This window comes from Populus alba, chromosome 14, assembly GCF_005239225.2.
Source record: "Populus alba chromosome 14, ASM523922v2, whole genome shotgun sequence".
Classification (NCBI taxonomy): Eukaryota; Viridiplantae; Streptophyta; class Magnoliopsida; order Malpighiales; family Salicaceae; genus Populus; species Populus alba.
The window spans coordinates 879,452-893,858 of NC_133297.1; the positions used below are offsets into that span (position 1 = coordinate 879,452).

Genomic DNA, 14,407 nt, shown 5'->3' on the forward strand with positions numbered 1-14,407 from the left:
TTATTATTATTATTATTATTATTATTATTTACACTCTTGTTATATTTTATGTACGTTAAGTATGCTCTGTGTTTGATCAAGGATCCTGATATTGTTGATATTGCCTTAGCATCAGAAATCTGTTTATATTATATAATATATCTCTTTGATCTTTTCATAAACTCAGTATATAGGCTGGAAACCTGTGACCCGATCTTTTAGATCATTCTCAGGTATAACAACGCCACGTATTGAGTATTATTATTATTATTATTATTATTATTATTATTATTATTATTATTATTATTATTATTATTATTATTATTATTAGTATTAGTATTAGTATTGTTGTTGTTGTTGTTATTTTTGTTATTATTATTGTTGTTGTTGTCTTGTTATTTATAATTTATACAATTAACCTCTCTGTGGTTCGACCCCGATCTTGCCGGGTTATTTATTACTTCGACACTCCTGCACTTGGGAGAAGACATCAATCTTTTGGTCGTGTCAGAACTCAGTATCAGAAACAGGTTCGTAGTTGGCAAACTGATAATGCCATGGAATTTCTAGATACTTCTGTTCAAAAGTATCTACACCACTATGGCATTCACCATGAAACTTCTTGCACTTATACTCCACAGCAGAATGGATTGGCGAAAAGAAAGAATAGACAAATACTAGAGGTGGTTCGGGCTTCTCTCTTTGGCATGCACATGCCCTGGTTCTATTGGGGAGAAGCTGTGAAATCAACAATTTATCTACTCAATAGGACACCCTCCAGAGTGATAGATTTTCAAACACCTCTACAACGACTGCAGTCCCTACTGTCCATTCCACATCTCCTGAATCTTGAACCCAGAATTTTTGGTTGCACAGCTTATGTCCATATTCCAAAAGTTTTGCGAACTAAACTTGATCCATGTGCCAAACAGTGTGTGTTTGTTGGCTATTCAGATTTATAGAAAGGCTACAGATGTTATGATCCGAAAAACAAAAAGCTACACGTAACCATGAATGTATCCTTCTGTGAATCTGAACCATATTACTCTACAGGACTTCCAACCACTACTCTTCAGGGGGAGAAGTTTAGTTAGGAAAATGTGTTGCCAGAAGGTGGCAATGATGCAGGCAATAACGAGTTCTTAGAACTAGAAGAAATCACTAAGAGGCTTAGCAACAGTAGTACACATGAGGAGTTACCAGGGGGACAGATGATGTTTCAGAACTAGAAGCAGTAACTGAAATGCTTGGAAGAAGTCACACTCGTAAGGAGTCACAGATAAATATTGAGTTGCCTCTGTTAACACCATTACCTGATGAATCCACTCAGAATGTTAAACCTCAGGTACTCTTAAATCCCATATCTAATGAGTCAACTGTTATTTCCGATAAAACTCTTGTCCCTCTTGAAAGTTCAGTTCCAAGATATTCACAAAGAGCAAATAAAGGTATCCCAAAGAAACAATATGAACCTGATCCTAGCGTCACTGTTAAATATCCAATCAATAATTATGTCTCTACTCATAGGCTATATGAATCATATGCACTTACCCTGAATCAATTATCCAATGTCTCCATTCCTAGTAGCATGCAGGAAGCTTTGACAGAACCTAATTGAGCCATGACTATAAATGAAGAGATGAAAGCTTTGCAAAGGAATTCTATGTGGGAACTTGTCTCACTACCTGAAGGAAAGAGAACAAATGGTTGTCGATGGGTATTCACTATGAAACTCAAAGCAGATGACAGCATTGACAGATATAAAGCACGGTTGGTTGCGAAGGGGTATACACAGAAATATGGGGTGGATTACCAAGAGACTTTTGCACCCGTGGCTAAGCTTGACACAATACGCATTCTTCTATCCTTAGCAGCAAATTGGGAGTGGCCATTGAAACAGTTTGACGTGAAGAATGCGTTCCTCAACGGAGACTTAGAGGAAGAAGTGTACATGGATTTAACACCAAGTGTAAAGTGCAGTGTTTTAAATCAAGACAAAGTGTGTAAATTAAAGAAATCGTTATACGGCCTGAAATAATCTCCTAGAGCCTGGTTTGGGAGGTTCTCCTCTACAATGCGGACATTCAGTTATAAGCAAAGTGGTGCTGATCATACTTTGTTTATAAAACACAAAGGAGGGAAGGTGACAAATTTAATTGTGTATGTTGATGATATAGTATTGACAGGTGACGATCCCGGTGAAATGCAGTTGTTACATGAATATTTAGCTACTGAATTCAAAATGAAGAGCCTTGGACAACTTAAGTATTTTTTAGGAATTGAAGTAGCAAAATCAGCTCAAGGAATTTCGTTGTCACAACGAAAATATATGATAGATCTATTGACAGAAACTGGAATGCTTGCTTGCAAACCAGCGTCAACACCTATGGAAACTAATCACAAGCTCAGAATTTTTCCCCATCAAGTTCCAACAGATATTGGCCGCTATCAACGATTAGTTGGCAGGTTAATTTATTAACACATACAAGACCAGATATCGCTTATGCTGTCAGCGTTGTAAGTCAATTTATGCACGCTCCCAGTGAAGAACATATGGATGCGGTGAACCGCATCTTACGATATTTGAAGGGTGCTCCAGGAAAAGGATTATTATTCTTAAAAACCGGTGTTTCTAGAATTATGGGATATACAAATGCTGATTGGGCAGGAGATCAAACAACTCGAAAATCTACGTCTGGGTATTTCACCTTCGTGGAGGGTAACCTCGTTACCTGGCTAAGTAAGAAGCAAAAAGTTGTTGCAAGATCAAGTGCAAAAGCTGAATTTCGAGGCATAGCTCATGGTGTATGCAAATTATTATGGATCAAACGTGTCCTAACAGATTTGGGGGCACAATACACACATCCTATGAGTCTACATTGTGATAATAAGGCAGTTATCGCAATTGCACAAAATCCTGTCCAACATGATCGCACAAAACATGTTGAAATTGATCGTCACTTCATCAAGGAAAAGTTAGATTAGAACCTCATCAAATTTCCATTTGTTCGATTAGAACATCAGTTAGCCGATATACTTACAAAAGCAGTTTCAGGAAAGGCATTTCATGGAATAATTGACAAGTTGGGCATGATCGATATTTATGCCCCAACTTGAGGGGGAGTGTTGGTATGAGAAGTCTATCAATCTTGTATATTAATATAGGAAATAATATATTTCGTCTCTCAGGAGGAGATTGTTGCCTATTTGAATTGTAACAGTGCCTATATATATATATATATATATATATATATATATATATATATATATATATATATATATTTCCTCCTTGGCAAAGAAGAATAATATGAATGAAAGATTGCAGTCTGCAGAGACCATTGTCTTTCTACAATAATCTATTTAACATTTCTAAGGTGTGTATAGTGATTTAATAATATTTAATTATTCATTCTAAATTGTGCACAGTTATTTCTATATGATTAATTTGTTTATAAAAATAGACAAGAGCTAGCTTAATTAAATCGTATTAAAGGAGAAAAGTCAGTTATGCTTTTCCAGAAAATAGATTGGAGCTCATTTCCAAGGACAATAATTCACAAGCCTTCTCCACGGGATCAATGGCTCTCAACTTGCTGGGTTAGGTGGCGCTACCCAATCTCCCCCAAAATACTCCTTTCGTAAGACAAAGCCATGAGCTATAGCAAGGTTGAGTCCTCGGAGCACAAATTATTATAGCCATAATTGGAACTAAATAGTTATGAAGAAGGTTCGTAGAAAAATTATTTCCCTTAAAAAGCAAGCCATCGAGATTGGTAAAAACCCAATCAAGCCAAGTTATCATCCAATCTAATCCCATTTCTTAACTTCCAATACAACATATGAATTATTGTCTAATGATTCCTGAAGGGTTTTAATGGTACTATGCATGAATTTGAAGGTTACATTTTATTTTATAATTTTATGATTTATGAATGAAGATGTTTAGACTAAGATTTTAATTTTGAAAATTGAATTAAAAACAGGACAGGGTCTCTGTTGGATGGAGAGAATCCTCCATCCGACTTTACCCGATTGGATCAAGGTGGGTGACGGGTTTGGATATTCCAGGTTAGAAGCCGATAGACAAAACACCTGCCCTGACCCAATCTATTGCCAATTATTGCAGCATGATCTTAAGCGGCAGGGAATAATTTTGGCAAAATTTTGGATACAAGACAAGCACTGCTACAGGAATTTAGTCACCCACCGATCCTAAAATTGGCCCTACAGCAATTTGGCTGCTCTTTAAGGAAGCTTCATGCAAATTACCTACATGCAGTCATGTCAAAATCAAAAGCAGTGATTATCAGAATAAATATATTAGATACACCAACACCACAAGTAGCGAAAAGGTTCTGCACCTTTCCTCTCCTGGAAAAATGATGCTCAGTTGCATTGAGTAAAGATCAGCTACAATATGTCTGTCTCGACAGATGTTTCCAGTACTCCTATTAACTTGTACTGCAACGAAACACCTGGTGTTGCACTTTGCTCCAGTGATGATGATGACGTTAGTGAAACCAGTAGCCTTTCATCTACAGATTTCCCAGTTGATATCGATGAGAGCTACATTAATAATATCCTCCTTTCTGAGCTTCATCAAATGCCAGCAACCGAGCTAATAACTCGATTTCTAGAGATTTCACAAGTTGGTTCAGCTCACCAAGATGCACTGAATTGGATGTTAAAGGTTGATGCTAGTCTTTTGAATCCACTCCCCTGTGCAATTCTCCTTTCTTTCTTGCTAATTAAATATCATTTCTGCTTTGCAGGCGCATGCTTCCTACCGGTTTAAGCCTGAAACAGCCTATCTCTCTGTCAGCTATTTTCATTGCTTCATACTATCACGTCCATTGCAGGTATTGTGTTCTTAACTTAATGATCATTATATATTTCAATCTTAGGATGGTTAATTGCTAACAACATTGGAACCACATACATTAAAGAACAAATCAATAGGTATCAGAATCATTCTCTACTCTAATATTAGGATGCCCTGCCCAGAAGATTGACAACATTTAGCCTGTCAAATTCTCATTTAATCGTTGTTTCATGCAGCAAGGTAAAGGATGGCCCCTGCAGCTATTAGCAGTAGCATGCCTATCTCTAGCAGCAAAAATGGAGGAAACAAGAGTCCCATCTCTTTTAGACATACAACTATTGGAGCCCAGATTTTTATTCAAACCAAGCACAGTTCAAAGGATGGAGCTTTTGGTCATGAGCTGTCTCAAATGGCGATTACACATCATTACACCCTTCTCTTTTCTGCATTATTTCGTCGCAAAGCTTCCACATCTCAGCCCCAGAAGTAAAAATTTTATTTTAACTCATTCATCCGATCTTATCATCAGCACATGTAGAGGTAATTAATTCCTAGAGTGATCAGATTTTCCTATCTCTTCTATACAAACAAAAATCACAGCTAGCTTGCATGAATCTTGACAGTGATTAAAATCTTGGCTTATACTCCATCAACAATAGCAGCAGCTGCAGTGCTATGGGTGGCTAATCAAACTATTGATGGTCCCAAATTAGCGTGCTTTCACAGTAGAATGGACAAGGCAAGTCTTAAAACCTTATCTTCATCAAGTCTTTATCAGAGGGTTGTATTAGTTTTGGTGCACGATAAGCTCATCAAACAAATCACAAAATATTTATCAATAAAAAAATATTAAAGCCCTCACTAAGAGTTTATTTGGATCTGAGGCTATTAGACCATGTAATAGTGATTAAAGTCATTTTGTCCAAACTTTTCTTTGTTTGGTGAATCAAATGTAAAAGTAACAAATTAAATCACCGTTTCATGACAAAAATGGACACAGGAAATGGTGAGAGGATGCTACAACCTTATTAGGCAAAGCACGCCTCAACGGTGTCGTGGCGAGGTACTTGATGCAGCCATGCCTGGGAATTGCCATGCAAAGAGATGCTGCAGGAAGGGTTTCAAGTCAAGCCAAGACATGTCTCCAAACAAGTGCTGAAAATTGATACTGCTGACAATGTCTATATATCAAAAGTTTGGCCTCTCTTATATTTAATTGTCTATTCTTTCTCAAACAAATCCTCTTTTGTGAGATAGATTTTTTTTTTTTTTTCATTTTGTATTGCAACGATTGCATTTTCCTTCCACAAAACCAATTGACTGAATATTGCCACTGTCTCAATCTCAATAATATTGTAAACTATTATTGAATTGTTTAAGTTATGATATAATATGATCATGTATATATTAAATTAACTATAAATTAAATTCTTGAAAAAAAAAAAAGATATTGAGTTTTGAAGCTACAAAAAGTAACTTTCCACCGCCTTCAATTTCTTTTATGTCTAGCATTGCCATGAAGAGTCGTGGCGGTTGGTATATATATTTAAGTTTATATGATTTTCAAACAATTCATTAACTACAATCCAAATTTTATCTGCAATTGGATTCTTCATTTATAATTTTTCCTCTTTTCAAAGCTAAAAGTCTCCTCCTGTCTTTATTTCTCTTAAGATTTTGTTTAAATCCACCCATTGAATACAACTAAACTAGACATATCATTTTTATTTATTTATTAAAGTATCAAGATAATTGATGGTAAATAAATTGCATCGTAAGATCAGCATAGAATTAATTTATCATAATCAATGTAAAATTCAAAATATAATTTATATTATTTTTTTTACATATTTTTTCAAATAAAAAAAACTCTTTGAACATTAAAAAAACCCACATTATATACCTTGTATTGTTAATTAATTTTAATTATAAAAACAATAAAAATAATAAGATTTAAATTCATAACAGTTTAAATATTAAAACTATAAAATCATACCAAAAAATTATTTTAAATTAATAGTTTAAATTATTAGGTAAGTTATAAGATATGATTTATACTATAAAGATATACGAGTAAATTCTAAAAATCATTTGAGAGAGAATCTAATCTCGATTGATTGATGTATAAATGGATTAAAAAATGCTGTTTATTATTGATTAAAAGAAGAAGAAGAAAAAAGAAAATAGAAGAGTTGCTTACAAAAACATGGAAACACACGAATTAAAAGAATCGAGGAAGGATCGTAGGCTCTTGCGTGGGGGGCCATCAACTCACGGAAAGCTATCACTCAGCTCTTTAGGTAAGCCCAGAGGACGAGGAGCCCATGATTGATTTGAAAAACGAAATTTCTCTTTGCCAGCTTTGTCAAAATAATTGTCTTGCACGGCTGCTACGTGCATCCCAATTAAAGTTGGAATATTCATATTATCAAAACAAAAAAAATATTATTAATATGAAAACAAAAAAAGAATTAAACACCATCGTCACTCTCCATCATCCATCAAAATCACTCTGATTAAAATGGGTTTATGCTAGTTAAGGTTAAAGTAATTAAGCTAACCATTCTCCTTTATCAACCCTTCTCAAAAAACGAAAAGTATTTGTCACCACTTGGGTTTACAATCTAATTTATTTTTTTTGTTTTAAAAATATTTTAAAAAAAATTAATTTTTTTTTTATTATTTTAAATTAATATTTTTTTGTATTTTTATATCATTTAAATAAATTAATATTAAAAATAATTTTTTAAAAATAAAAAAATATTTTTCTATACATATCTAAATGAATAACACTTTGAAAAACAATTGTAACTACAATTCCAAACAGGCTCGTATTTGTTTTTCTTCTGAAATCATAGTTAGCTTGATAGTGAGGATGACTTTTTTAAAAAATAAAAAAAAAAAACAGTTTTTTACATGGCATATTAAAACATTTTTTACATAGATTTGGATTCTAACCGTACAATTAATGTTCTTGGAAAAATATTTTTTGCAATATGCTAATTAAATTAAATAGTGTTTGATTTCTGTGAATAAAAAAAATGGAAAAACTGTGAAAATAAAATGGATATGTGTGAGGATTAATGCTACCACTAAATTCATCTTATGCACCCTTTTCTTACAAAAAGAAATCATTTTATCCTAATGTGCAGTCTAGGTATGTGGATATGTGTGAGGATAAAATACATAGTCAACATGGTAGATGTTTTTTTTTTTGGTAAAAATAATTAAATGAGATAGTGATCGTGAGGTCAAGTATAAGAAAAATAGCTTAGCTTTCTTGAGTAGGGGAAGGACAATTAATTCTAAGATTTTAAATATGACTTGGGGGTGTTTGCATCTGCTATATTTTAGTTAATTATAATCATGGATAAAATATGTTGGATAACTTTGTCCTTCGAAGTTCGAAGGGCACACAAATCATTTATTATTGTTAGACGGTTCCCCCCTGGTTTAGTGTTTGGATTATTAGGTTAGCCTATGAGTTATAAGGTTAATTCGAATAATTATTTTGTACATAATAATATTTTTTATTGTTTTTTTTAATATTTTTAGAGTTAACTTGACTGATTTTTATTGCTACATCTATCAGGTTATGAATTAACTGAAAAAATCACTGGTTTTCATGTAATTAATATCTAACATTGTCACAATCAAAATCTAGATCCCAAAATCAATTTATCAAGCCATATTTTTAGAGTTTTTTTAGCAATATAGTTGTGATTGTTTTTTAAATAATTTTTTGTATCAAAATGCATGTCAATAATATTTTTTTATTTTTTTAAAATTACTTTTGACATCAGCTCATCAAAATAATTTAAAAATACTAAAAATATATTAATTTAAAATTAATAAAAAAAATTTATTTTTTTAAAAATATTTTTAAAACACAAAACAGGAATATATAACTATACATTTAAAAAACAAAAAAACGCCAATTTCCTAGTTTCCCTCGACATGATTGAGTTTGCTTCCGCTTTGTTTCCCTCGACCCAATCTCGTGGTATATTTTCTTATAGTGGCTCGGTGAAGTATCTTGGATTTGTGTTTTCTAAGTCTTCCCACAAATCAAAGCCGATGAGTGGATGGATTGGGTTATTATAGCATAGATTGTGTGAAAGATTCGGATTCCACTCTAAAGCTCCAAACAAAGGTTCCCATCGTCTCTTTTACACTACCAATTTTATGGATAATAATAGTGGAATCTTGTTTAGCTTATTCGATAAAATCAGTCCACGTCCTCTTAATTAAACAAAATCTTAGCCTATACAGACTAGTAAGAAAAAAGAGTTTAATAAGGCCTGCTGGAGACAATAACTATAAACTTTGTGGCGCTTCTGTTGGTCCATGGATGATGAAGATGAGCTGGGAAAATTATTTTTAATTAAGGTATTTATATGTCACGGGCAAAAACAATACCTTGTAAAACCAACCTTCTAAGCTTTTTCTTAGAGTATAAATAAAGGAAAAATTATATATTGTTTTGTTTAATAAAACGTCTATTCATAGGTTAACGAGACTATTGTTAAAAACAACACTTAGTTTTTTAATTAACCTGGATGACTATCAATTAGATTTATTTCTGATCCTAATAGTCGCGTTGTAACCCAACTTAATTATGTCTATAAAATCAAATTTCAAAAGTCAAAGCGTTAAAATAAAAATAAATAATCTTAATGGCAACTTTAATTCCAAATGTCCATATTTGACATTATAAATTATATACAAGACTTAGTGTGTTTGATATTTTTGTATATAGTGTTTTTTAAAAGTATTTTTCACTTGAAAATATATTAAAATAATTATATTTTATTATTTTTTTAATTTTAACATTAACACATCAAAATAAAAACACACAAAATTAATATTTTTACATGTTTATTGCATTTTTAAAACACAATTTCAAACTCCAAAACAATCATTTTACTACAAAGCTCGTTATCCTTGTTGGACACATATGGCTTTCGAGCTAAAAAGAGGTAGAAAGAAAATCATCACATAGTTTTTAAAGAAGGCTAATAGAGAAAATGATTAAAAAAAAATAAAAATAGTTATGTTTTAAAAAAATAAAAATTATTCAAAAATATCATTTCCTAAGAAAACGTTGTCTTGTGTAGCTTTTTGCATATCATTATTCGTTTAGTTATTATATATATATATATATATATATATATATATATTAGGTCCCTAATATGAAATTGAAATTAACTTGAGAATTAATTAATTTATCATATTTATTTTTTATTTTGGGCCTTCGAAACCAAAACTAGCAAGGTGAGAAGATTGGACTTTAAAGTCTATTTCATTCATTTTTCAGCTAGGACTCTTTGTTAGGCCTTTTGGATTTTAGCATTATCCAGCCTCGTTTTTTTTTTTGAAAAAAAAAAAATGAATAGTGCTTTTTCATCTGCCAATCACTCTAGTGCTGGACTAATAATAGAAATGGAAAAATTATTATAAAACCGAGAAAAAATCTATGTAGTAATCACATCAAATCATGTAAAGCAAATGTTGAATCTCTAAAATTAAAAATCATATTTACTCGAAATAGATCCATTTAGCTACCCGTTAAAATATATGGTTTATTTATTGGCCATGCCCATAATATATGGTTTGGTTTTACGAAGTAAACTCAAGTCATTATGAGAGTTATTGCATTTTATAAAAAATTTAACGAATTTATTATTATAGTATCATAAGAAATTAAATAGTTTATAATTGAATCAGCATAAAAGAAATTTTAAAAAAACCACTTCATTTTGACAATTATAAGTTATAATTGTCACAATCACCGCCTAATTTCAACGTATTACCATCTCAAAGAAGAAAAAAAATCGAAAGGGTACCCGAAAATATCTCCAATGCTTTGTATTTATTTCCATTTCTATTAATATCGTTTCGAATCAGGCAACCGGCGGAACAGAGCCACCGAACCGAAACCAACTTTGGCATCTCCGCATCTCCTCAAAAGCATCTGCTTCCTTCCTCTTTCCGATTCCCTTGAAGGATCCTCCCTCTATAAATTTCTAGCTCTTGATTTATTGTATGGCCTTCGACTTGAGAGCTTGAAAATTCTTTTCTTTTATACGCAAAGAACATCATCATCGTCATCATCATCGTCATCTAGCTATTCAATTTCAGGTACCATCTTCTGCCTTTGCTTTCTTCCTTTCTTGGTTCTTCTCTACCCCGTTCTTATGTATTTCTTCTTTTATTGATTCAATAAAAGACGTTAGCAGCTTAGACTTTCTTGAATTCTTATTCTGTACGATCCCATTTCTTGTTTTTGAGGTTTGCCTTGAAAAAATACGGCTTTTGCTATATTAATTAGTTTATTTATTTTGATGGCATGTGTGCATTTGTTTTAACAGAGGATGGATGGTGTAAAACATACGAGTGAGGATTCAGAGCTGATATCTGAAACAATTGAGAAACTCCCAGTAAGTGTTTCAAGGGAAGGGAAAGGGAAGAGATTATGGAAGAAAGTTAAGTACCAGCTTGTAGAGTACAATTCCTTGCCCGCATATTTAAGGGACAATGAGTTCATTTTGGGCCATTACCGTTCTGAATGGCCTTTGAAGCAGGTTCTGCTCAGTGTCTTCACTATCCACAATGAGACATTGAATGTTTGGACGTAAGTTTCCCATCTTATGACAACAACCCCTCATTTATTATTTTTCATGGAGTTAATTAAAAGTCTCTTGTTTTGGTGTTTGTGCAAAAATCTGCTGTAGATGTTGGCCGTACGTGGATTGTTGTGGTTCTTTACTGTTTAGAGAAAGACTGGTCACTTATGTTTCTTGCTTGATTTTGTACTAAAAGGTTTGCAGTTCCTTTCGATTTCATATTTAGGAAGAAAGTAGTGTGCTGGTTGTCTATGTGATAGTAGCACTTCCATTTGGAATGAGGAAGCGAAGATACGAGGACAGAAATGAAATATGGTTTTTGTTGCTGGCTGATAGTGTACAATATTTATAAAATGAGAAGTTCATATTCAACAAATCTTGTGGTGTGGAATGCTGGTATAGAAATGTTTGAGAAATTGTCTAAAATCTTATGTGGGTGGATTAGATTTACTTTTGAGTCTACAAAGAGGGATGGTATCAAATTTAAATTCCTGAAATTTTAGCCAGTAACTCAGCTTTTGGTTGTTCAGTGAACTAAAGGTTTGTGTTCCAAGATTTGGTCGTTTCAATATGCCAGTCGTATTTTGTTACCCCGACTTGTTTCCAAGATCCATGAACTTGGTGATGCAATATTTGAAGTGCCCTTTTCATAAGTTTTGGTTCAGAAGTCAGATGTTCTATTTCGGGTCTTTAAAATCAGATTATTGATTCACTGCAGGCATTTGATCGGGTTTTTCCTTTTCCTTTCCTTGACCATATATACTGCAATGAAGGTTCCAAAGGTGGTTGATCTTCATTCTCTACAACTACCTGAGGTGTTGAAAGCTGATTTGCACAAATTGCAAGAATGCCTTCCCTCGTTACCCTGCATGCCTGATCTGCACAAACTTAGCGGAGAGTTGAAGAGTACATTGCCTTCAATTGATTTGCTTCCATCATTCTCAAGATGGCATGTCATGGACCTTCTATACAATTGTTTGCCTGAGCGGTTCTCACATAGCAACCAGACTGATGTGTGTGTTCTGGTAATGATCTTTTTCCTCAATGTTGATATTACAGTCAATAGATGACACTGGTCTGCCACATTCTTGGTGGTTGGTGATGAAACAGGAATTTATGCCCCTTTCTGTTGTAACATGATATGATGCTGGTTGAAATTAGATGGCTGATTTGTGAGGGAGAATTTATAATTCACACTTCTGATTAAATTGGATATTCTTGTTCCTTGGTGCATTGAGCATCAAGATATCCTCACATGTTTGTAAGATTTTGGAATACTGAAATTGCAACATTCTATGAAGTTCTCCTTCATCCTTTTGCTTTTGTTGTGGTGTGTTGATTGGTACCGATGCTGTCTTCAGAACCTTACCTCACCTCTGAAGGATTGAATTTTGCTTTCTTTTGCGTTTAAAGATTTATTAAATTTATGTTTGTAAATCAGAAATAGGCAACTTGCTAATTGCATAAGCTCTGAATTTCAAAACTTCTCAACTAAGACTCTGAGCAACAGACAGCCTGCAACTGAAATTTGTGCTGTTTACATAGAAGCCATCTGTATTTCAAACTATATTGCGTGTATCAATTACTTGTTTTATAATGAAAGGTGAAAACAGCATATATCCACACTCTTAGAGTGTATTGTTTGACAAGTTACATGTAACATAGAACTGAGTTCTACATTTTCAAAGTTTCAGCAGTTCACCTATTTGATGCTGAAGGTTCACATTGTTGCATGGGATGTCATATCTCACACTACAACTTTTTGCCATTATTTTAAGTTAGTCATGCCTTATCTTTACACATATTGCTGTGATGTTCCAGTATATTTATAACATATATATTTTAGGAACAAACATTGATTTATTTTTCTGTTTGTATTTAAAAGATTGAATGGTGTTTGTATTGCGATGATTAGAATGGTAGTCCAATCCATCAGTAGTTGCAAGAAGAGAAGGGTTTAAAAGAATATTCTTTATTGATGCTGATATTATTTTCCAGTTGCTGCTTTCTACCGTTTTGTATACTCAGCAATTTGCATGTATAGAATCTCCCATCTAATCTCCTGTCGTCATTTGGCTAATGTTCTTATTACTATTTTTCCCTATTAAATCCAGCGTAGCATGAAGGAGGATGTTGCAAACATGATAGCACCCCTGATGCTGAGGCCAATCACACGTTGGCCATTCTTTGCTTTCTTGGGTGGGGCTATGTTTTGCTTGCTAGCTAGCAGCACTTGCCACCTTCTCTCTTGCCACTCCGAGCGCTTAACATACATCATGCTTAGGCTTGACTATGCTGGAATTGCAGCCCTAATTTCCACCTCGTTTTACCCTCCTGTGTACTACTCCTTCATGTGCAATCCTTTTTTCTGTAACCTGTACTTGGGGTTCATAACTCTCTTGGGGGTTGCCACAATATTGGTTTCACTACTGCCAGTGTTTCAGAACCCTGAATTCCGTACCGTTCGTGCATCCCTTTTCCTTGGCATGGGTTTGTCTGGGGTGGCGCCTATTCTGCACAAGCTTATCTTGTTCCGGCATCAGCCTGAGGCCCTTCACACAACTGGCTATGAGGTCCTGATGGGGATTTTCTATGGAATCGGAGCACTGATTTATGCCACAAGGATTCCAGAAAGATGGATGCCTGGGAAATTTGACATTGCAGGGCACAGTCACCAACTCTTCCATGTATTGGTAGTGGCTGGAGCTTATACTCATTATCAGGCAGGGCTGGTTTACCTCAAGTGGCGAGACCTTGAAGGATGTCGAGGAACGTAAATCCTGAATGCTAAGAGTAACTGATTAGTGGATGAGATCTTAGATTAATGTCATTGTGTCACTAAATAAGTAAAGCTGGCCTAGATATGTAAAGGCAGTGGAAAAGCAAAATACTTCTCTGCTGTTGTTTTTGTGCATTACAACGAATGTCTATGAATAAAATAATTGTATTCTCTAGTACTGTATTCTATTATTCAAATCGC

General features: G+C 33.7%; 2 protein-coding genes across 2 annotated transcripts; both read left to right on the forward strand.

Annotated features, from left to right (window-relative positions):
* Positions 1–4,322: 4,322 nt before the first annotated feature.
* LOC118037381 (cyclin-D1-1) lies at positions 4,323–6,135 on the forward strand. The gene is made up of 5 exons (XM_035043351.2): positions 4,323–4,669; positions 4,752–4,838; positions 5,038–5,341; positions 5,425–5,540; positions 5,802–6,135. Exons 1-5 carry the CDS (start codon positions 4,397–4,399, stop codon positions 5,958–5,960), a joined length of 939 nt encoding a protein of 312 aa, XP_034899242.1. The 5' UTR covers positions 4,323–4,396; the 3' UTR covers positions 5,961–6,135.
* A 4,518-nt stretch (positions 6,136–10,653) lies between these two features.
* On the forward strand, positions 10,654–14,381 carry LOC118037331 (heptahelical transmembrane protein 4). The gene is made up of 4 exons (XM_035043289.2): positions 10,654–10,942; positions 11,173–11,435; positions 12,146–12,452; positions 13,542–14,381. The coding sequence occupies exons 2-4, from the start codon at positions 11,176–11,178 to the stop codon at positions 14,202–14,204; spliced, it is 1,230 nt and encodes a 409-aa protein (XP_034899180.1). The 5' UTR covers positions 10,654–10,942; positions 11,173–11,175; the 3' UTR covers positions 14,205–14,381.
* The last annotated feature ends 26 nt before the right edge of the window (positions 14,382–14,407 follow it).